Source organism: Tetranychus urticae, chromosome 1 (genome assembly GCF_039701765.1).
Source record: "Tetranychus urticae isolate SD_2017Ah chromosome 1, NJAU_TeUrti_SD_1.0, whole genome shotgun sequence".
Taxonomy (NCBI): Eukaryota; Metazoa; Arthropoda; class Arachnida; order Trombidiformes; family Tetranychidae; genus Tetranychus; species Tetranychus urticae.
This window is the reverse complement of record NC_142958.1, coordinates 23,778,987-23,801,859: the sequence shown is the minus strand read 5'-3', so window position 1 is coordinate 23,801,859 and position 22,873 is coordinate 23,778,987. Positions and strand designations below refer to the sequence as shown.

At 32.5% G+C, this 22,873-nt stretch overlaps 5 protein-coding genes and 1 long non-coding RNA gene across 6 annotated transcripts; 4 read left to right on the top strand and 2 right to left on the bottom strand.

The window, feature by feature from the left end:
- Nucleotides 1-4,427: 4,427 nt before the first annotated feature.
- Nucleotides 4,428-5,765, top strand: LOC107362667 (transcription factor HES-4-A-like). The gene is made up of 2 exons (XM_015929768.3): nucleotides 4,428-4,852; nucleotides 4,982-5,765. The coding sequence occupies exons 1-2, from the start codon at nucleotides 4,670-4,672 to the stop codon at nucleotides 5,573-5,575; spliced, it is 777 nt and encodes a 258-aa protein (XP_015785254.1). The 5' UTR covers nucleotides 4,428-4,669; the 3' UTR covers nucleotides 5,576-5,765.
- A 91-nt stretch (nucleotides 5,766-5,856) lies between these two features.
- On the bottom strand, nucleotides 5,857-8,460 carry Lnk (SH2B adapter-like protein Lnk). Its single transcript, XM_015929767.3, has 2 exons — nucleotides 8,354-8,460; nucleotides 5,857-7,563 (listed from the first exon to the last, which is right to left on the bottom strand). The coding sequence occupies exons 1-2, from the start codon at nucleotides 8,391-8,393 to the stop codon at nucleotides 6,212-6,214; spliced, it is 1,392 nt and encodes a 463-aa protein (XP_015785253.1). The 5' UTR covers nucleotides 8,394-8,460; the 3' UTR covers nucleotides 5,857-6,211.
- A 160-nt stretch (nucleotides 8,461-8,620) lies between these two features.
- On the top strand, nucleotides 8,621-9,356 carry LOC107362668 (uncharacterized). The gene is made up of 2 exons (XM_015929769.2): nucleotides 8,621-8,830; nucleotides 8,927-9,356. The coding sequence occupies exons 1-2, from the start codon at nucleotides 8,667-8,669 to the stop codon at nucleotides 9,261-9,263; spliced, it is 501 nt and encodes a 166-aa protein (XP_015785255.2). The 5' UTR covers nucleotides 8,621-8,666; the 3' UTR covers nucleotides 9,264-9,356.
- Nucleotides 9,357-13,112: 3,756 nt separating this feature from the next.
- Nucleotides 13,113-14,166, top strand: LOC107362303 (uncharacterized). The gene is made up of 3 exons (XR_016198076.1): nucleotides 13,113-13,243; nucleotides 13,464-13,824; nucleotides 13,893-14,166. It is a non-coding gene; the product is annotated as an uncharacterized LOC107362303 (long non-coding RNA).
- A 447-nt stretch (nucleotides 14,167-14,613) lies between these two features.
- LOC107362304 (uncharacterized) lies at nucleotides 14,614-16,158 on the bottom strand. Its single transcript, XM_015929336.3, has 2 exons — nucleotides 15,742-16,158; nucleotides 14,614-15,612 (listed from the first exon to the last, which is right to left on the bottom strand). Exons 1-2 carry the CDS (start codon nucleotides 15,922-15,924, stop codon nucleotides 14,953-14,955), a joined length of 843 nt encoding a protein of 280 aa, XP_015784822.2. The 5' UTR covers nucleotides 15,925-16,158; the 3' UTR covers nucleotides 14,614-14,952.
- A 1,474-nt stretch (nucleotides 16,159-17,632) lies between these two features.
- Nucleotides 17,633-22,868, top strand: LOC107362305 (pumilio homolog 1). The gene is made up of 6 exons (XM_015929339.3): nucleotides 17,633-17,824; nucleotides 17,945-19,407; nucleotides 19,540-20,068; nucleotides 20,289-20,536; nucleotides 21,239-21,322; nucleotides 21,428-22,868. The coding sequence occupies exons 1-6, from the start codon at nucleotides 17,762-17,764 to the stop codon at nucleotides 21,657-21,659; spliced, it is 2,619 nt and encodes an 872-aa protein (XP_015784825.1). The 5' UTR covers nucleotides 17,633-17,761; the 3' UTR covers nucleotides 21,660-22,868.
- Nucleotides 22,869-22,873: the final 5 nt, after the last annotated feature.

Below are 22,873 nucleotides of genomic sequence, written 5' to 3'. Positions count from 1 at the left end.
TCTCTTGATTTTGGCCATTAGTCTCAAAACTTTTAACCTCAATATTTCGAGAATGGCATTTCCTAAAATCATCATTCTTTCACCAATTTAGTCCTTTACTAATTTATAATTCAATACAATTCAATAAATTTCCATTGGCTCATTTAGGTTATCATATTTGGACTTTAAACGTACGAGAAACAACTTATGCAACCAAATAAACTCATCTTAACTCATATTTTGCTTTATAAACCAATTTTCTGGTTAAACTTGCCAAAGAAATGCAAAGATTGATGCCAAAGACTCAAGCAATTGAATTAAAAGTTGAGACTTGGCGCATTTGTAAGGATATTAAAACTGATCCCATTGATACTATTCAAGAATTCATCTGATGGACAGTTTTCTAGAAAATTGAGGTCAAAGTTGGGACTTCGATCGCCTTTTCTTCAGCTATGGAGGCAGATTTTTTCACAAAACTTATTTAACTGATGTACCATTTGATGAAGAATCATAAAATGGTCTTGTTTAGAGAAATAACATTTTCTGTCTCTGCATAAATAGATAACTTCGATTGACAGTTAAACCGATCGAAAGCAATGGCCGTAAGAGTTAGAGAGCTGAAACTTTTTATTTGTCCATAAAATTTGTTAGCTCACGTAATGGATTGATTGCATTTAAGAACTTAACAATAGTTATCTTAGTTTTGACCATTGAGCATGAAACTTTCTGCCTCGATATTTTGAGAATGGCATCAGCTACAATCATCATTCTTTTATAAATTCAATCTTCTACTAATTAATAACTTAATTCAACTTAAAAATTTCTATTAGCACATTTGGATCATGATATTTGTGCTGTAAATGGACGAGTAATACCTAAACAAGTAATATTCAACAAACTAAGCTCATAATAACCAATATCTTGCTAAAATAACCAACTTTCTGGTTAAACTTACAAATGAATTGCAAAAAGGGCTGCCAAATGCTCAAACATTTGAGTAAAAAGTTGAGACTCAGTGGTATTTGTAGGGAAATAAAAATTGAATCCATTGGTGCTATTAGATAATTCATCTGATGGACATTTTTCTAGAAAATCGAGGTCAAAGTTAAAACTTCGATCGCCTTTTTTTCAGCTATGGAGGAAGATTTTTTCATAAGTCTTATTTTAATGATGTTAATTTTGATTAGCAACCAGAAAATGGCCTTGTTCAATGAAAAAACAATTTCTGTTTCTGTAAAACAGATAAACTTTAATTTACAAATAAACCGACCGCGTTCTGTGACCGTTAGTGTTAGAGAGTTAATCTTATTAGGTGTCAATAAAAAATTGCTGCTACACATCAATGACCGAACACTTTTTTTAATTTACCAACATTTCTTTTGATTTTGGCCATTGACCTGAAAAACTTTGAGCCTTAATATTTCAGGAATGGTGTCCCTTGCATTCATCATTCATTGGTCAAACATTAGATTTCATTAAGGGCTATGATATATAGAAGTTTTAATTTATTCAAGATTCTACAGAAAAAGTTATAGCATTTTACATTATTGTATTGCTTATGTTGTAAGTTTTGAGACTTGATTCACAAAGCTAACCAAAAGCTTATTTGTAAGCAGGAACTTCATTATTAAATGAAATAGCTCAGATTTTATAATGGTTTGTAGTTGTTTGTAGTAAAAACTGAGTCCATTAGTGCTTTTGAAAAATCTCTTAGATCAATAGTTTTCGGGAAAATCGAGTCCAAAGTTGAACCTTCGATCGCCTTTTATTCAATTATGAAAGTAGATTTCTTCATGAAAATCACTTTGCTGATGTCACTTTTGATCATCAACCAGAAAATGCACTTACTTTGAGAAACAAAGTTTTCTGTTTCTGAACAAATAGATAAATTCGATTGCCAGTTAAACCGATCGCATTCAGTGACGGTAAGAGTTAGAGGGCTTAAACTTATCATTTGTTGATAAAATTTGTTGCCACACATCGACGATAGAACCCTTTTTTCAACGCATCGACATTTCTCTTGATTTTGGCCAGTGAATCGAAAACTTTAGGCCTCGATATTTCGTGAATGGTATCACCTGCAATCATCATTCTTTGACTAAATATTAGATTTTTGCATCGGCTATAACATGATATGATTGAATATCAAGTAAAATCTGAGCTTATTTATTTAATAATGAATATCCTTCGTTCTAATATTAAAGCATAACATTTGGTTTGCATAAACATTTACTTTTATAAATCAAGTATCAAAGCTGACAGCATAAGTAATAAAATGCTATTGCTTTTTCTGTAGAATCTTTAATGATCTTAAATTTCACTATATTATAGCCCATAATGAAATCTAATGTTTAGGCAAAGAATAATGATTGTAGGTGATGCCATTCTCGAAAACTTATTGATCAAAGTTTTCGATTCAATGGTCAAAATCAAGAGAACTGTTACTAAATTGAAAAAAGAATTCGGTTACTCAGATGCGCCAACAAATATTATCAAAGAATGATAAGTTTAGCTCTCTGGCTCTTATGGTCACAGAACGCAGTCGGTTTATTCGAAAATTGAACTTAATCTGTTCTACAGAAACAGAAATTGTTATTTCTTAAAATAAGACCATAAAATGGTTGGTCATCAAAAGATACATGATGTAAAATAAGTCTTATGAAAAAATCTAATTCCATAATTGAATAAAAGGCGATCGAAGTTCCAACTTTGACCTCGATTTTCTAGAGAACTGTCCATCGGATGAATTCTTGAATTGTACAAATGGGATCAGTTTCAACTTCCCTACAAATCCCACCAAAGTCTTAACTTTTAATTCAATTGCTCGAGTCTTTGGCATCAATCTTTGCATTTCTTTGGCAAGTTTAACCAGAAAATTGGTTTATACAGCAAGATATGAGTTAAGATGAGTTTAGTTGGTTGAATAAGTTGTTGCTCGTACATTTAAAGTCCAAGTATGATAACCTAAATGAGCTTATGGAAATTTATTGAATTGTATTGGTTTATGAATTAGTAAAGGACTAAATTGGTGAAAGAATGATGATTGTAGGAAATGCCATTCACGAAATATTGAGGCAAAAAGTTCTGAGACCAATGGTCAAAATCAAGAGAACTATCCATGAATTGAAGAAAGTGTTTTATCGTCGATGTGTGCCTACAATTTTTATCAACAAATAATAAGTTTCAGATCTCTAAATCTTACGGTCATAGAATGTGGCCGGTTTAGCTAAAAATCGAACTTATGTGTTTTACGTAAAAAAGAAAAAATTATTTTTCAAAGTAATTGCATTTTCTGGTTGGTCATCAAAAAATACGTGAGAAAAATGAGTTATATCAAAAAATCTGCTTCCATAATTGAATAAAAGGCAATCGATGTTTCAACTTTGAACTCGATTTTATCGAAAACTACTGATCGTAAAAAAATTTCAATTACTCAAATGGACTCAGTTTAGATACTCCTACAAACCCTAAAAATCAGAGTCCATAACTTTACAAACTGTAACTCTAAGGAAGATTCATTTACTCCTTTATGAAAAACTGATGATCATAAAACTTTTTGCATTACACGAATAAACTTCATGCCTCTAACAAATCTCAACTCTTAATACTAAAGTTTCTAGCTACATTGTTTTGCTGGTACACATCAAGAGTGATAAAAAATGAAACCAGAAAGATATTTGGAAGATTGCGTCCCATTGTGTCTCTAACGTTAGGTTAGGGAGAGGGAATAAAGAAGGAGTAGGCGAAAGAAGAAAGATGATTTGAATAGAAAGAAGTAAGACGATGAAGAATGAAAAAAGACAAGAAAAGACCTTTTTAATCTTGTGTCCACGCGACCACTTTCTCACGGCAAGAAAGCAGATGCTCCCCAAGAAACATTTAAGAAACTTGAAAACTTGTTGTGTATGCGCCTGACGTGTGGTTTAAGAGAGTAACAAGGTAAAGAACTAAGCTCGGCTCGTTCCAGTGCATTTCTCTTTCTTTTTCTCTCTCTTCTCTTTCTTTTAACCGTGGGAAACCAAAGTCTTGAACGGCCTGAAAACTACCCAAATGAAGGTTGCCAAGCTTATAAAGTTGACTTTGGCCTGCTCTGCACATACCAATACAAGACGGAGCGTGGGAACGACTCTACAACTAGCCTTAATAGCTTAAGTTGTAAATGCAACGGAATTCATTCCCACGATAGTTTCTTAAAGAGAGAATACCTTTACACTGTTCATCTTATACTCTTCTTTCTTCTTCTTTTTCTTTTCTTTACTGTTTACTCCTCTTTCTCCTTCTTTTTGCCTCATCTTGTGCTTCTGCTTCATCTTATGCTTCATCTTTACAATCACCACCACTATTATTATTATTATTATCATCATCTTCTTCTCCATTGGTATTAACAACAAACGGCCCTTGGACCAAAAAAAGCGAACGCTTTACCAATTTGAGTTTCACTTTAACTAAAGTCTCTCAACCAACAACATCACAACTTGCCTTATAACCAACAACCAATAATAACAACAACTTACAGTTATAACTTGAAACTTTTACATATTTCTTTTAAAACTTTTATATCCAACGTTTGCCTTAAATTATAATTGATATAATTTAACAATTTAATACATTTACTTTGTGTATTTCAATATTATTTCAACTTTATTTCATCTTTATTACAACCACACAACAACAACACAAAAACTTCACCATGAAATTACCAATTGTTAAAGCAGATCCTCTATCCATTGAGATCCCTAAAAAGCCTCCTGGTAAATCTGCCTCTGAACACCGAAGAGCTACTAAACCAATTATGGAAAAACGAAGACGAGCCAGAATTAATAACTCTCTGGAACAAATTAAAACTTTAATTCTCTTAGCCTTAAATAAAGACGTAAGTATCTTTTTAATGCAAAAACATTTTATTTTCCTATTTCTCTATGTTACATTTATGTAGGCATTTGTTGCCACATTATTTACAATTAACTAATCAATTGTCTTTCTTCTCTACTTTCATTTATAGCCAGCTAAACATTCAAAATTGGAAAAGGCTGATATTCTTGAGATGACTGTTGAATATCTTAAAAGTCACAATACTGTTCAACCTATTGACGAATCATCTGCAATTAAAAGTTATAAAGCTGGTTTTGACGAATGTGCCTCAGAAGTTCAAAGATTTGTTGAAATTGTGCCTGATATGGATTCAGCAATGAAGAAACGAATCAAATCTCGTCTCAGTAACTTCCCATCTTTAAATATCGTCAACATTAACAACCTCAATAAAAGCAACAACAACAATAACTTTGTATCATCAACCACCTCATCACTTTCATCCACTGGTCAATTATCACCTGCACTTAGTCCACTCAACATGAAATCCGAACCAATTGAACCTTTAACCGTTAATCGTGATGCTCTCACAACCATCTCATTCAACTTTAACAATTTAAATGAAAATACAAGTGAGCTCGGGTTAACACCTCCACCCTCAGCAAATGACCACAAATTATTCAGATTTTCACCTATTCCTCCTTCTGATGATGGAATGGATTGCACTCCTGTTGATTTTTCTAAATCATTCAAACTTAATTCAGAAGATGTTTGGAGGCCTTGGTAATTCAGTGTCAACCAAATTGGATTATTCACCACCTGTGCCTTATTAACTATTATTGTTGAAGTTTTCTCGTCACTACTCTTGTCATATTATCTCACTTGTTCATTTTTTTGTAAATTTATTGTACAGTTCACAATATCACAATTTTTTGTGATTCAATATTAAAATATAAGAATATATTTTATTAACTTAATCACTTGTGTCACTTGATTATTATGACAATCATACTTCAAGTCGTGATTTTTTTCGGTCTTTAAAAAATTGAAATCGCTTGAAGTTTAAAATTTCGTTCAACAACTTTTATGTTTTTATTAGCTAATTTAAAATTAGAGAGAAAAGAAGACTGAATGAGTTAGTGATTAAAAGAGATAGAGAGAGGAACAGAAAAGGAAATTAAGGAAAGTTAGGGACTAGAATGCGATCTTGATTTGTGTCACATCAAAAAACGTGTTGCAAGATTTGATTAAATTTATATAATACAGTCGGGTATCAAAACGAAGTCACCCTTATACTCCAAACCACCAAATAATTTGCATGTTGGTGCAATACTGATTAACAATCAGAAAAGACAGCGAAAGAGAGAGAAGAGAGAAAGAGAGTGAAAAAATTAATAAGGTGTAGGGTACACAATTATAGATTTTAAATAAAGGAATAAGTATTATCAATAGCTCGAGTTGTTCCATTAACACTTGCTAAATGCTGTGATTGTAGTTGATTAAGATTCTCTAGCGATACTGTCCGTAGTCGAACTGATCCACCATATGTGATTACTTCTTGGATCTCAGGTATAGATGGAACTCTTTCTCTTAAATAATTATGTCGAGAATCTGGTGAGGAAGATGATGGTTCAAAGTTGCTGTTTGGCGTAGATGATCGGCTTTGTTGCTGCAACGGATTTGAATTATTTGTAATATTATGTGACTGAGATGGTTGATGAGGATGAGAAGAATTTTGATGATTAATATGATGATGATTATGTAGGTCGGTAAGATTGGTTGAATCGTGCGTTGAGCTAGGAGGTGAATATGGTTGATAAATAACAAAATCGGTTAGAGTAACATCAGCGGTTCCTCCAAGTTCTAGAGGTATTGAGTGAACACGAAAATGGTCTAACATATCAAACACATTGCGAAACCATAAATGCTGAACACGACATTGTCCTTCACCGTTAATTGTAAGTCGCAAGTGCTTTGCTCGACCATGGAAGTTAAAGGTTAAAACGTATTCTCCTTTGCGAGTTTCACTTTGACGCACAAGGAAAATACCATGTCCAAGTGAACCTTCTCTCAAAACGTACTCAGCAGCATCAGTCCGTGTAAGCAGTCCATGATACCATGGATATTGAGAGAGAAATAATGAAATATCATTACCACCAGTTAACGGTGTTCCGGGTTGGGATGCGTTTGGGGATGAGGCATGACCATTGGTGTTGTTTTCATTATTAGTATTAGACACAGAGTTTAAACGACGTCGATGAAGAGATCCGTTGCGAATGTTCGTTTCTGAAAGTTCAATATTATTCAAATCAATATTTTCTGAATTATTACATTGCATACAGGCGTGAATGATATTTAACCAATCTTTTAGTTCGGATGCACTGGAAGCCTCGATAACATATTCCAGACCAGATTCAGCTTTAAGAACAAAAGTGTAATCTTGATCAGGCATCTCAAGTACTGTTGTTTCCCTTGCTTCAATAATAGATGAACATAAAAGTTCACATTTTGGTTTAACTGATTTAGGTGGACTGTAAAATTGTAGATTATAACCAGCTGATGTTGAAATTAAACTTAGACGGCATTTTTCCCATTTCAATTTAATGTCAATCATAGAAGGATCGACAGATATAAAATCCACAACACCCTCATTTACAATAGATGAATCTTCATTCAACGTTCGATTATTCCGTATGCTGTTACCATTTCTATTGGTAGATTCCCGTCTTTCTGATGAAAAGTCAACTTCGTCAGAAAATTTCTTGTGGAAGATACCTGGAAAAAATCGAGATAAAAACAAGAAAAATGATTAACGGAAAATGACAAGATATTGTGTAAATATTAGAAATAGTTACAGGGAAAAATAGCATTGTAAACAATTTAACCTTGATTGTAGGTTGGGTGCGCAATTTAGTTAAACAATAAAAGCTTCCAAATTTAATAAACAACTTAACTAGCACACGAATCGACTAGCTGGGGAAAGACTTGGCGGTAGCTCCATCTGATGACAGTAATAATTGACAAAAGTGAAAAACAACTTTGGTTGTTTTTCTGGGTAAACAAAATTCAGACTAATTAACATGAAATGATGTAAACATAATCGAGTTAATACTAAAGGTACAAATGAACCTGAAGTAAGCTTATTGAATGAAAAGAAAGAAACAGGATTAAGAAACAGAATCAATGAATGTAAGAGGAAATTTTTCTCCTTATTTTAAGGTAAACTCCCAATGGTAAAGGTTAGGTCAGCTTTTGACATAAGGTTTCATTTCTAGCCAATAAAAAATGTTGTTTTTATATTTTAAAAACAGATTGTATTTGTGAGTGAATAATCAAGGTCAAAGGAATCAAAATTGTGTCCATAAAAATAAGAATCAAGTTAATTAGAATAAAATTGAAGTTGAGAAAACAAATTGCATCAGACAACAGGTAAAATAAGAGAAAAATAATCGACTCACACTAATAAACTAGAGGTAAATGGCAAAGGCAAAAGATGGTTAGAACAAGGAAAAGAGTTTTAATTTGGGTTAAAGTTAATTAATAATGAAATTGAATACATTCTTACCAGACAAATATCGTGAAATTCCTCGAAAAAAATGGGCCATGTTGAAACCATTCCCATCAAGAGTTAAAAATCTTAAATATTAAACAATCAATCCAGGAGAGCTTGTTTACGTTTTGTGCAAATTGTAACAACAATTTCTGCCTTTCTCTCACTCTGCCTCCCTTTCTCAAGGATAAATCTTCTCTTTCTCATTGTATCGCTAGATGGAGTTACCTAGAGTTTCAACCTAAAAGCTTCAATCATATGATCTGAGCAGTAAAATATTGTTTTTGAGAAGTGTTTTCAATTTTTGTTGATTATTATCAATTATAATATGTTATTACGACGGATACCACGTACTTTTTCTTTGTTATCGGCAGTTAGAAGATATTCTGGTGGTCATCATGAGCGTATTATGGAGGACTATGATGGTCAAAGTAGAAGAATAAATCCGGTTGTTCGTCATGATATTTGGTGGCAGAATGAATTTGAGCATGAGTAAGTATTTCTATGAGACCTTTGCTATTTAATTTCTTGGACTCTAATCTTTATCATTTTGTTAATACTTGTGATGTTTTATTTTCTTCAAAACAGATCTACTGTATACCGTGATCCTAGATGGAATAGATTGTGGGATGAAGGAAAGGAAAACAAATTTTACACTATTGCACTAAGCGCTTTTGTCTGGGCCTGGCTTATGTATCATTTCTACTATGAAGGACACGAACTTTATGCCAAACATTATCCAACTCCTGATATGGCCGTTTTATCTGATGAGCATTTAGGAATACCGCCAGATGAAGAGGGTCTTGCTCCTACCAAAAAATGGGTGAAAACTGCAGAAATCAGATTTGCTGTACCAGTCCTTATCGGTTATCCAAAATCATTGTTGGAAGATAGACTTGGTGATTCTGGTCCCTTCAAATTTTAAACTAAATTTGTAGATATAAAATATATATATAATAATCCAAGCTAATAAACCGTTTAGAAGTCAATAAAAGTTTACCGATGACAATAACCATAACTCTAATGATGATTTAAATTGCTTTGTTTCTTTAAAGTTCAACCCCCTAATCGCCTTTATTTCAATCATTGACATCTTTGAAAATTCAACTCTGGGATGACATTTTCAATTGGAGGAACAATTTATCAACTAATGATTAACTGATTCACCAATTTTTTCCATCAATGTAAAAACCTTTACTGAAGATGGCAACTTGTGGCATGATTATAATAATAACCATAATAATAATAATGATAATAATAGCGATAACAATAACGAGAGAAGCAATGAGACAAGTTAAACGAAGATTTACTCATGCAAACTACAATTTAACTGAAACGGTGATAACTTTCCCAGAGATGTTTTTGTTAACCAGAAAAAAACAGTTTGAGTGTTTATTGTGAATGAAACAAGTCACAAGAGCTTGACCCTCCTTAAATGATTAACCATCATCATCATCATCATCATCATCATCATCATTATCGTCATCACCCTCTTCTCATCAAGTGTAACAAAGTTGTTTTTTTTGTGAGCCAAAATTTACGAACATGGCTTTTAAATCAATGTTTGAGCCGTTGGAATGCTGAATTGCTCCGGAAATGAGTTACTCCTCAAGCTTGAAACAAACAAAATAAATCTCCAGGTTTTAGCATTTTATTTTTTTGTATTATTGTTACACAAATGAATTATCTAATTTAGGATTTAACGCCATTCACAAATCAAAATGATCTTGCATCCACAATAATTTAATAGCATTTCATTTTATTATGCTAATAATTGTCTTGTTTTCTAACCTTGACTTGTTTTTTCCAATGTTTCCTGTTGACAGATTTGCGTTCATAATTTTCACTCTATTGTGACTTGCAACTCAATTTTTATTGGAATAATCTTTGATTTTATCAACATTATCATTATCTTCTTCTCATTCATTAATTGAAAAAGAAGAGAAGAAAAGAAACTGATGGACTTTTTCATTAATTGCCGCCATTATAATAATCTTTGCTTTTCTCTTGTCTACATATTTATTTAGATTCATTTGCCTTTTTTTACCTGTTTCCTGTTGTCCTAACAATTAACATCATCATTATTATTTTACTTTGTTCAATCATTTTAACCGTTTAAATCAACTCTAATTAAACAGTCTATTCACTTGTTTATCCGTTGGATTACCTTTGATAGATTAATGTCTTCCTTTCCGTTAATAAATTTGAATTTTTCCACTTCTAAAAGCTCAAGGACTTTACAAATTGTTATTTATAAATTATCCAACTTTTATATTTAATCAACTGATTGTATAAAACAGAATCAATATCTTTCATGTCAATCAAAGGTTGTTCATTTGATTCATTGTCATTGAATGATGTCTTTCATTTATCATCTCATGTATATCCAGGTATTTATGTGAAGAGTTGATTTAATAACAAATGTTCAAACTAGATTAAGAAAAAAACAAAACTGACGAAATGTTCGTTAATTGTTGATATAGCTGATCAATTTGTATGTAAATGCCCGAGTCAAAGGCATACAAGTTGCAGACTAACCCAAAGTATAGAAACGTTAGAGTTACTGGTTTTAGAGCATATTGTTGGGCCATTGGTGAAGAAGCTGTTTCTGTTAAGGTCAACTCCTTATCTTCCAGTTAAGACACTGAGAGCTGACCTTAGCGTGGGAAAAAACGCGTGCCTTTCTTAAGGCAAGTTGGATGATTGGAAACATGTTGCTTTCATATTTGCTTTTACTGTCAGAGACATGGTCTCATTTGATACAAAAGGTCAAAGTTATTTGATCAAATTTTTGACAAAAATCAGATCTACAAAAGGCTTTACTCAATTTAAACAAATTTTTAGACTTTTTAAGCATTTTTTCAAATATTTTTCATCAAAAAAGCTTGAAAGTCTGATATTGTAAAAGTTACTTTCTTTCTCAAAAAGATCGCTCCATTTTTTGCGCGCCTTCTTAAAGGGTTTTGGCTAGTGGTCAAGAAAGCAATCTTTTCCCACTTGAAACCATCTTTTTTTAGTTTAACACTTCGCTTGTGTATCTATTTTTAAATCAATAATGACAACGAGAAGTAAATATAACAAAGTTATCTGATTAAGTTTGTGAGAAAAAGATTCAGTTTATTAAAATAAAATAGCAACTTATAATTCAATTTAAAGAGTTTTAAGAAATGAATGATAAATAGCCAAAATTCAGGAAATAAACCAAAGCTCATTGATATTGACGTGAACATAATCAATGATTGAATCAGCGAAGAAAATCTTTCAATTACAATGGAAGATCTTAATGAGAAAAATGAACTAGACGAGACAGTTTCTATTGAAACAAATTGAATCTGGATTTTCTTACAAAGTTAGTACAAAGTTTCATTGGTTTCAGAAAGCATAACAGGAAAATTATTTCACAGCGAGACTTTAATATAAAATTTTCTTGGTCAATGAGTCCAGAGTTCAGGTGAACTGTGGACACTCACGAGCAGGTACCAAGTCAGATAAAAAAGTAATAAATCCGAGAAAAAATATATTCTTACAGTTAACGGAACACATTTAAGCAAATAGCAATTAAAAGTGAAAAGCAATTCTATCGAATAGGGAATGATACTTCAAATTTGATACCAAATTATGACAGTAATAATCATTATAAACATATGAAAAGGGTTGAGTGAAAAATGGACCCTCGTCAGTTATGAGAGAGGGACATTTAAAGGCCATGTTAGGTCTTATCGAAAGCTCAGTAGCATATGCCGTTCAGTGCAATTGTGCTTCAAAGTTGAAACAATTTTTGATGGTTTTTAACGAAACGGTTATGAAGAAGCTCTGAAATTTTCTGTAAATATAATTCTTACATAAGTTAGTTGATTCTTTACATAAGGAAATCATTTTTCAAGACATGGATCGCGTGTTATAGAGATAAGGTCATCTAACTAATGCCAACTAATAGTGCTACGGTCACATCAGTTTCTAGATGGTGGAGCAATCAGGAAAAAAAATTCTTATGAATAAATAATTTGTTACTCACTTAATATTATTGCTAAAAGATGAAATCTGTTTTGAAGTTATCCGAATTCAGTGAAACTTTAAAAATCTAAGATTTTGACGTCAAATCATTTTATGCATTAATTTTAAATGCAACTTTTAATTAGCAAATTATCCCTTTGGGTTTGTTTACATCGACAACTTATCTAAAATCGAGACGTTTTAAACCGGTAAAGGCAATGTTATTTTTATTAATTAATTTTCCAATCAATTTGTGCAATCAATCAATCAAAATTATTTTATTTATAATTTAGTTCCTGCATTTAATTGTGTTTCTAGTTTTAAGTGCTGAAATAAGTGAAATTTTTCTACAAAAAAGTAAATTTCATTGTGTAACGTTATGTAAGCCCTATTCGTTTGATTCTCTGCTTCCTTTGCTATCTCATTCTGTATTTTTGTTTCTGCCTTTTACTTGGTGCTTAATTTCAACAATTAAAGTTCGTCAAGTGGTAAGTAAAAAAGTCAGTGTTACAATGAAACAAGTTTAACTATAGTTTGATACTGTTTTCATTTTCTTTTAATTTTGTTTTCAGATTTCTAAGGATAAGCCAAATCTCAAGATATTGACATTATTTTCTTCTGTTTGAGCAGTTAATTATTTCAAACAGCTTGAAAGTAAATTTCTATTATAATTTTTAAACGGAGAAAAGGCTGATTGTTTGAAGGGAAAACAATATACAAGGGCGTTTGCATCAAGCAGTTGTAACAGGCAACAATCAAGATTTTCAAATCATGGTATTTGGTTTCGTTATTGTATTCACGATAATGATGATGATGATGATGGTGATGGTGATGGTGATTTTGATGATGATACAACAGAGTAAACAAGTAGAATGAAAATTTTTTTATCAACATTGAAAGTAATTTTAAAATGTGCGTGAGCTTCAACAATCTGAAAGGTGTAAGCACGCTAAAATCATTTTCAAAACAACACCATCAACCAAATATCATGCATTCACAATTCAAATTAAACCATTACTAAAAAGACATATTCATTGATAAAATAACATCAAAAACTTTTAGTTTTTTTATTCCTACAACCAAGTATTCAAAAGATAAACCTGACTAACACACCTTTCTTGTATATTTACAGAGTTTATCATCATCATTGTCATTGGTTCTGTATTTATCAATGGTCACAAGAACAACAGGAACAACAACAAAATAACGTTTCAACAAATCTAAAAGTGAATACAAGAGGACAAAAAGGAGAGAAGCTCGAGACTAAAAAAGAGGACAAAAAATGAAGAAAAACCTTAAAGACTTGACAAGGGTTTGGTCCACGAGTCCAAAGAAGACAATGGACGTAAAAAGGAAAAAAAATGTTTGATTCTATTTGAGAAAAGCAAATCTCATTGATTCCTTTAAGGTGTCTTGTGCCTGTTTTTTTTCTTACCTTATCTTCATCTTCATCATCTTCGTCTTCCTTACTGATGGTTTGTAAGAAAATGCAAGTAAGATGAAAAGGTAAAAGGGCGAATCATTGAAGCATCATATTTACTTTTGAATTTTTTTCCCACAGGTTAAAACGGCTTCTCCATTACTATTTACTACTAATATTACTACCACGAAGTACACATTGTCTAGGACAAGGAAAGATTGAAAAGTGGAGGTAAAAGGTACGTGTCAGTGGCACACTCGTCATGGGAAAATAATACTGACCTTTAGGTTGCTGGTGAAAGGTTGCTGGTTGCATTCACCTTTTGTTAATCTCTTAACCATTGTAAATTACAATACATGTATAACTATGTATATGTATGTGTTTATATGAAGAAGAAAAAAATAGTTATAGTAAAGTGAATGTGCCATTAATATATATTATTTAAATGTAAATACCTTAGCTTATTGTGATTGTAATGAAAAATTGGCAGGCATTGTATTCAGGTGAATCAAATATTATTTTTAATCATAGATTTATTGAAATTTTATAACAACATTTAAAACGTATAAACGTTTTCAACATCTGAGAAGCAATAAAGTGATTCGGATGATATCTTGAATCAATTTGAAGTCTTGTTTAATGTTGACTGACTGTTATTTGAAGTTCGATAATTAATTTTACTTGAGAAAATTGACCCTCATAGATAATTAACTTTCTTCATTATCATATCATCATGCGAGCTTTTGATTTCATTTAGATTCACTGAAATTGCTAAACTGTGAAATGGACATTAATGTATCCTCAGATACTTAAAGTATTTAAAAAAAATTGAAGTCTTGAACAAAAATTGGAATGCATAGTGTTTAGGTGAATTAAAATTTTTTTTAATCATAAACATTTGAGTTATAATCATTTGAACATCATTTGGTTTGGAAAACAATTACATAAATTTATATATTTGCATTTATAATTTTGAATTATTTATATATATATATTACATTTCGTTTAAATTATACAGTAAAGCATTTAACTTTGGTTGTCACGATGATTCTGATAATTCAATCATCTGGATGGATTGATAATTTACTGTTATTTACTTAAGTTGTCGTTGTTGTTGTATCAAATTGTGAATTAACAATCAACTACAACTGATTATTTAAGGCACCGGTGGTGAATAATCCAATTTGGTAAGACACTTAATTTACCAAGGCCTCCAAACAATTTCAAAATTTAATTTAGATGATTTTGAACAATCTACAGGAGTGCAGTCCATTCCATCATCGGTGGATGATTGCGGTGAAATAGGAGATAGATTATAATTTCTATTGAAATGATATTGATGATGTTGTTGATTAGGATGAGGTGGAAAACTGAAGACTTCTTGTGAATTTGCTGATGATGGAGGTGTTAACCCGAGCTCACTTGTATTTTCATTTAAATTGTTAAAGTTGAATGAGATGGTTGTGAGAGCATCACGATTAACGGTTAAAGGTTCAATTGGTTCGGATTTCATGTTGAGTGGACTAAGTGCAGGTGATAATTGACCAGTGGATGAAAGTGATGAGGTGGTTGATGATACAAAGTTATTGTTGTTGTTGCTTTTATTGAGGTTGTTAATGTTGACGATATTTAAAGATGGGAAGTTACTGAGACGAGATTTGATTCGTTTCTTCATTGCTGAATCCATATCAGGCACAATTTCAACAAATCTTTGAACTTCTGAGGCACATTCGTCAAAACCAGCTTTATAACTTTTAATTGCAGATGATTCGTCAATAGGTTGAACAGTATTGTGACTTTTAAGATATTCAACAGTCATCTCAAGAATATCAGCCTTTTCCAATTTTGAATGTTTAGCTGGCTATAAATGAAAGTAGAGAAAGAAAGACAATTGATTAGTTAAATGTAAATAATGTGGTAGAAATGTCTACATAAATGTAACATAGAGAAATAGGAAAATAAAATGTTTTTGCATTAAAAAGATACTTACGTCTTTATTTAAGGCTAAGAGAATTAAAGTTTTAATTTGTTCCAGAGAGTTATTAATTCTGGCTCGTCTTCGTTTTTCCATAATTGGTTTAGTAGCTCTTCGATGTTCAGAGGCAGATTTACCAGGAGGTTTCTTAGGGATCTCAATGGATAGAGGATCAGCTTTAACAATCGGTAATTTCATGGTGAAGTTGTTGTGTTGTTGTGTGGTTGTAATAAAGATGAAATAAAGTTGAAATAATATTGAAATACACAAAGTAAATGTATTAAATTGTTAAATTATATCAATTATAATTTAAGGCAAACGTTGGATATAAAAGTTTTAAAAGAAATATGTAAAAGTTTCAAGTTATAACTGTAAGTTGTTGTTATTATTGGTTGTTGGTTATAAGGCAAGTTGTGATGTTGTTGGTTGAGAGACTTTAGTTAAAGTGAAACTCAAATTGGTAAAGCGTTCGCTTTTTTTGGTCCAAGGGCCGTTTGTTGTTAATACCAATGGAGAAGAAGATGATGATAATAATAATAATAATAGTGGTGGTGATTGTAAAGATGAAGCATAAGATGAAGCAGAAGCACAAGATGAGGCAAAAAGAAGAAGAAGGAGAAGACGAAGGAGAAGAGAAACAAGAAAGAAGTAAAAGGAACATAAGAAGAGCAAGTATATTGTGCATAAGAATGTTAAGGTAAAGCTATGCTAAGGCAGCGTGGGAATGAATTCCGTTGCAAAAGTTTGTCTTTCCCAAACGATTCCCACGGCAAGCAAGTTCCCACGGTTTGAAGAGAAGAAGAGAAAGAGAAGATAAAAAAGATGAAAAGTGTGCGTAGTTGATGTAGTTGATGCATTGGAACGTGGTCTCCCTTGAAGGGGAGATCACTTATGGCCCCCATTTCTTCTTTACCTTAAATTCTTACGCACAATATACTTGCAGTGCAAGTCCACACGCTTCAAAAAGGCGCAAGTAACGAAAGAAGACGTTAGCTGTTCCTCATAACAAGTTTTCTGAAGACAGATGATGAGCTTCTTTAACTTTAAGATGATCTCCTAAAGTCTTGGCGTGGGAAAGTTTTAGTCGCGTGCCCGAAGATAAAAGCAAGATATAGCATTTTCATCTTCTTTATCTTCTTCAGCGTCTTACTTCATCTTATCTCCTCCTCCTTTACTTGAGACTCTTCATTTTTCTTCTTTCTTTCGCTTCCCTATTCAATATCTAAAGGATTTTTTTCAATGTTGACCATTATTTACTTATTAATCTTGACCACTATTTTTATAACTCAATCACCCCCCAATTCATCATTTTTTATTTCTTTTAAATTTTGTCCAAATCATTTAAAATTAATAATTCAAATATTTTTTTGTCTTTATCCTGAAATTGTTTTTTTTCAAACTTACCATTGAAAGTTTTTTCCCATTCATTTTTTTCTTTTGTTTTTTTCATTCATTCATTTGCTTCATGGCTTTTAATTAGATGTTTTTATTGCAATTTTAACAGTTTTTCAATTTAATTTTATGTGAAAGTTGCATTTTCAAGGATTATAAGTTGACTTAGTTTATTGATCCATTTGCTATATCTTAATTGTTTAGATAATTTTATTGTTGAATATTGAAACTCTGTTTTTTTTTGCTATTTTGATTCTTATACTATAAGAGATTTTTAGAAGCTATATTTTTTAATTTATTGGCATTCTAGTACAATTTAAAGCTTGGATTAAATGCATTATTTTAATGGCTATTTGCTTCGAGACATTTGCAGGATGTAATTGATTAATTTAAATTGATTCATTTAATTTTGATTGTTGTTGTAAAATTAAAATTAGCGGTTCAAAATTTTGAGATAAAGCGACAGCCGGTAGATGTCTCTAGAACTCAAGTCTCATTTGTTGCAAGATGTATGTGAGTATCTAACTATCTTGTACTAGAAAATCAAAATTGTAAATTATAGAAATTGTAGACAACTATATTTAATTTTTGTGAATAACATATAATATCATCTAATTATTGTAAGTTGACTGTGACAACCACGATGGCTTCTGGTTACGAAAAATCGGTTGCGATCAAGTCCCACGTGAATGATAAAGACAACTTGGTAAGTTGAAGAGAAAAACCAATTTCTGTGAAACATAGAGTCACACATTTCCACTCTTCCATAGTTTTTCAAGCTGAATAGAATTGAACGTTTTTTGTGAAATATTATTATTTTTTGCAGAATGATGATGAAGATGGAGAAATCATTGACTTCGTATTATCCCTTGACTATGAAAAAGAGCTCCAAGAACAACTGATAGCCCATAATAATGAATCTGATTTATACTCGTATAGAAAATTAGTCAAGAATTATCTTCAAACCAAAAATAATCTAATTAACCATGATAATTTAACTAACCATGACAAAGATACGACAGCAATGGCCGCAGCGGCTGCTGCTGCGGTTCAGCAACAAAGCCAGGGCCTCCAACAGCATCCATCTTCTGGTATGGGACCTCCGCCTCTTCCACCGCCCGGTCAACCTGGAGCAGGGACAAATCACTTTCCTCAAAACACCTATTACCAAGATCCATTCGCGGCTCAAATGGGACATCTTATTCCTGCGGGACCACCACCAACCATGATGCCACCTTATTACGGCTTACCACCCTGGGGAATGTATCCAGGTATGATTCAAGGTGGCCAAGGCCAGCATCCTCAAGCACCTCCACCCCATGTACAGCAACAACAATTAATGGCTCAAAGAAATGGACAAAGGCCGTTAACACCACAAGGACCAAGTGATAATTCTGGTAACCCAGCCGGCACTGGACTTCCACCTCCACCCCCACCTCCTCCTCAAGGACAGTATAAGATGATGACACCCCATGGCTATTATGATCAAAATGGCTCTCTAATAATGGGTAGTTCAGCTGGAACTGCACGAGGTATGAACACAATAATGCGTCTTCTACCTCAAATGATGATCAGTCCAGCTCATAATCAAGGCCCAAATAGTAATATGAGGATGATGCCAGGTCAAGGTCAGACCGGTATTGGTAATCATTCCGGTCCAAGCCAACTTTTTTCATCTAGCACCTCTAATGTTAATAATAATCCATTGTATACATCAGAAACTAATTCAGGCCTAGGATATCCAGACAATTCGTTAGTGTCATCTTCTAATCTTGCTAATGGTAATCATTCTTTTGGTTACAATCCAAACCTTTCACATAATATTGGGAACGGTGGCTATGGAAATAGTGCTCTAGGGCCTATTGGAGCCTCTCTTGCGTCTGGTATCAATTTGGGGAACAGTTCACCTAGACGAGAATCATTTGAGAGTAGACGTCCTGACAATTCTATCAGTGGTGGTATTTTCTCGACAAGCTTGGATGGCAATCAGTTTTCACGACATCTAAGCAGTAAAAATGGTCAATTTTATGGTCACTTTGGCAATACTATTGGAGCATCACCTGGACCCGGGCCAATAGGCCTTTTACCACCCAATCAAAGTTTAACGCCATCACCAACCATGAATGGATCGAATGGTGATCTTAATTTAGGTGCCCTAGGTGCGAACAGGATGGTATCAGCTGCTCCAGGAGCTGAAGCTAAATATCTAGTAAGAAATGGACCAATGAATGGCAGTGTATTCGGTTCATCTAATTCAGTTGGATTCCCTAATAGACTTCTCCAGAGAAAGTAAGATTATTGTTTATCTTTAATTAATTGAAAGTACAAAATTATTAATTCGTTGACCAAGAACCACTTATCAACATTAACCTTGAATTCGGTTTCAACAAATTTTTCATTCATTTTCTTTTTATTTTACAGTTCCTCTATGGACAAGTCGACCGGGCGTAGCCGCCTGCTTGAAGATTTCCGAAACAATAGATATCCAAACCTTCAATTACGAGATCTTACGGATCACATTGTCGAGTTTTCTCAAGATCAACATGGTTCGCGCTTTATTCAACAAAAATTAGAAAGAACTACAGCTGCTGACAAGCAACTCGTTTTCAAAGAAATCATCGCTCATGCTTACAATTTAATGACTGATGTGTTTGGGAATTATGTTATTCAGAAATTCTTCGAGTTTGGCACACCAGAACAGAAACAAGCACTAGCTATGAAAGTGAAAGGTCATGTTTTACCCCTTGCTCTCCAGATGTATGGTTGTCGTGTTATTCAAAAAGCTCTTGAATCAATATCTCCAGAGCAGCAAAAAGAAATTGTTAAGGAGCTTGATGGACATGTATTGAAATGTGTAAAGGATCAAAATGGTAATCATGTTGTCCAAAAGTGTATAGAATGTGTGGATCCTCATGCTCTTCAATTCATTATCGGAGCTTTTCAGGGACAGGTATGCATTTGATCAATCTTTTCATCATCTACTCTAGACAATTTTATCTCACTTATTACAGTTGCTCCTTGCATCTCTTATTAATAGATTTTCATGTTTTCATGAAATAATTGTTTGTCTATCCTTTACCTATCCCTTTCTCACTCTCCCTCTATCTGTCTTTTTCGCTTCACTCAATTGTATCCATGTTTCTTTTCTACTTTCTTTATTCCTCTTACAGGTATTTTCATTGTCAACCCACCCATATGGATGCAGAGTTATCCAAAGAATACTGGAACACTGTACGCCTGAGCAAACTGCCCCTATCTTAGAAGAACTGCATCAACATACCGAGCAATTAGTTCAAGACCAGTATGGTAACTATGTGGTTCAGCATGTTTTAGAACATGGAAGACCAGAGGATAAGAGTAGGATTATCGCTAACGTACGAGGAAAAGTATTAAGCCTCTCGATGCATAAATTTGCCAGGTAAGATGCTGTCAAAATAATTACTCACATGGTGAAAGTGTTTTTTTAATGCACTGAAAGGACGAAGGTGTCTGATTAATTTTTTAAATTATCAACAAAGCTTTGTTTTCAATCCAAATTAAAACCAAGGATAATATCAGTTAGTTACCATTCATGCTTATTAGATACTTGGTCCTCAAAAGACATACTCTCAATTCTCAAAATTGTTTCTCTCTACTCGCCGGGTTGTCCTTCTTTCATCATCTCTTTCCTTTCTCTTTTGTCTATCATATTTTTTTATCATTTTTCTTTTTTGTTCTTGTTTCATGATAGTTATTGATATGAAATTTTATCTCCAATCCAAGGTTTTAGCTCTCTTTTTCTACTTCTGCACAATGCATATGTATACAACTCCCTTTTCCTCCATTTATCCTTTCCTCCTTTTCTTCCTGAAACAAATATCTATTCACGTTGTTCCTTTCCTCTCTCTCTTTTTTTGTCTCTCTGCCTTCTCACTCTTACTATTTCAACCAACTCTATCCGGTTTTCTCCATTGTATATTATCGCCCAATTAAAAGAAAGAGAGGGCGTTGATCTTGCATACTTACCTTGTATATTTGGACTGGTCAAATAATTGTTGAATTATAAAGAAATTAAATACACCTGTTCAATTCCATTTATAATTATTTAAAACTAATTTTCTCTTTTTCTTTCCTAATTTAGCAATGTTGTGGAAAAATGTGTCACTCATGCCAATAGGAGTGAGAGAGCTTTACTTATCGAAGAAGTTTGCTCTTATAATGACAGGTAATACTTTTAGCAAAAAACAAACAAACAATTGACTATTGATTATTAATTTAGCACAAAATACTAATGCAATTTCAACTTTTCTGAATTCCTTGAAATTTACAGTGCCTTATACACTATGATGAAAGACCAGTTTGCAAATTATGTTGTGCAAAAGATGATTGAAGTAGCTGAACAACCTCAACGTAAAGCTCTTCTCAACAGGATCCGCCCTCATCTAGCGGCTCTTCGAAAATACACGTATGGGAAACACATTCTCGCCAAATTGGAAAAGTTTATGCCCAAAAATAGTGATCTTGGGCCAATTGGTGCACCCTCTAATGGAACAATCCAATAAGGAAAAAAGTGCACATTATCGCAACAAACATAAACAAACAACTGAGGCTAATTTGACAACGTATGTGTTTGTTACGTTATTTTGTTGCATTTTCTTTGAAAAGCAAAACCCCAACTCGACTCGGCAAAAAATATGATTAAGCCATTGAAAGCTAACTGTATCAATCTTTTTATACCTTATATCATCCTGAAAATCATTAACTTTTGGGTGAGAATAATTAAGGAATATATAAATATTTATAAATATATACATATGCATATAAGCTTTTCCCCTCCCGAACTTCCCTCTGTTATACTGTCAATACAATTGATCCTGACTGATGTAATAGACCATTCCAGGTCAATTACTCTGTTGAGGATAAATTTTATTTGACAGGGACAAACGCATGCTTAGCCTTGTCCATTGCTCTATGTAATCATTTGAAGTGTAAACCATCAATGAATGTAATAATGAATCTAATTGTGTTTTATGAGACTAAACAGTATATATTATATATTATATTATATTATATTATATTGTTCCAAAAGTATAATAACATGATTATTATTATAATTAATTAATTAATTAAGGTCGGAAAGATTTTCTTCAAATGATTTTTGGTTTTTTTGTTCATCTTTTTCCCCTTTTTTCTTAAAATGTTCAAGGTATTATAATATCTGTAAAACGCTTGAAACTCTTAATTTCCATTTCTTTTTTTCTTTTGTTCATTTTTTCCCTCTAATATTTCAATGGCCTGAAAAATACACCCCTTGATTATACATAATATTATATAAAAACGAAACCATGATAATCCCTTTCCATCCCCAATTAAATATAAATATGTATCTCTCACAATTCACAAAATGAAAAAAACCACAACGGGAAGCGGGGAAATCTCACAACACATAACGCATTACATATATAAACATACATGCACTTTTCTAATTGTTCGAACGCTTGTATATGTTGTAAAGTCGATCACAGACTGTAATAAGGTTGTAGAACTACACTTGGAAATTAATTAATTAATTAATTGAAAAACAAAAATCTGTAATATGTATCCAATTAAATGTACGAAAAATCTAAAGACTTATTCCAATTTTTGTCTTGATTCCTTTTCACCCTGACCATTTTACTTGACCTTTCCTCTTCTACTTTCTTTGTCATTGTGATTATGTTACTATATTATGCTTAATTACTATCAATATATAATTATTAATGCAATCAAAACCATT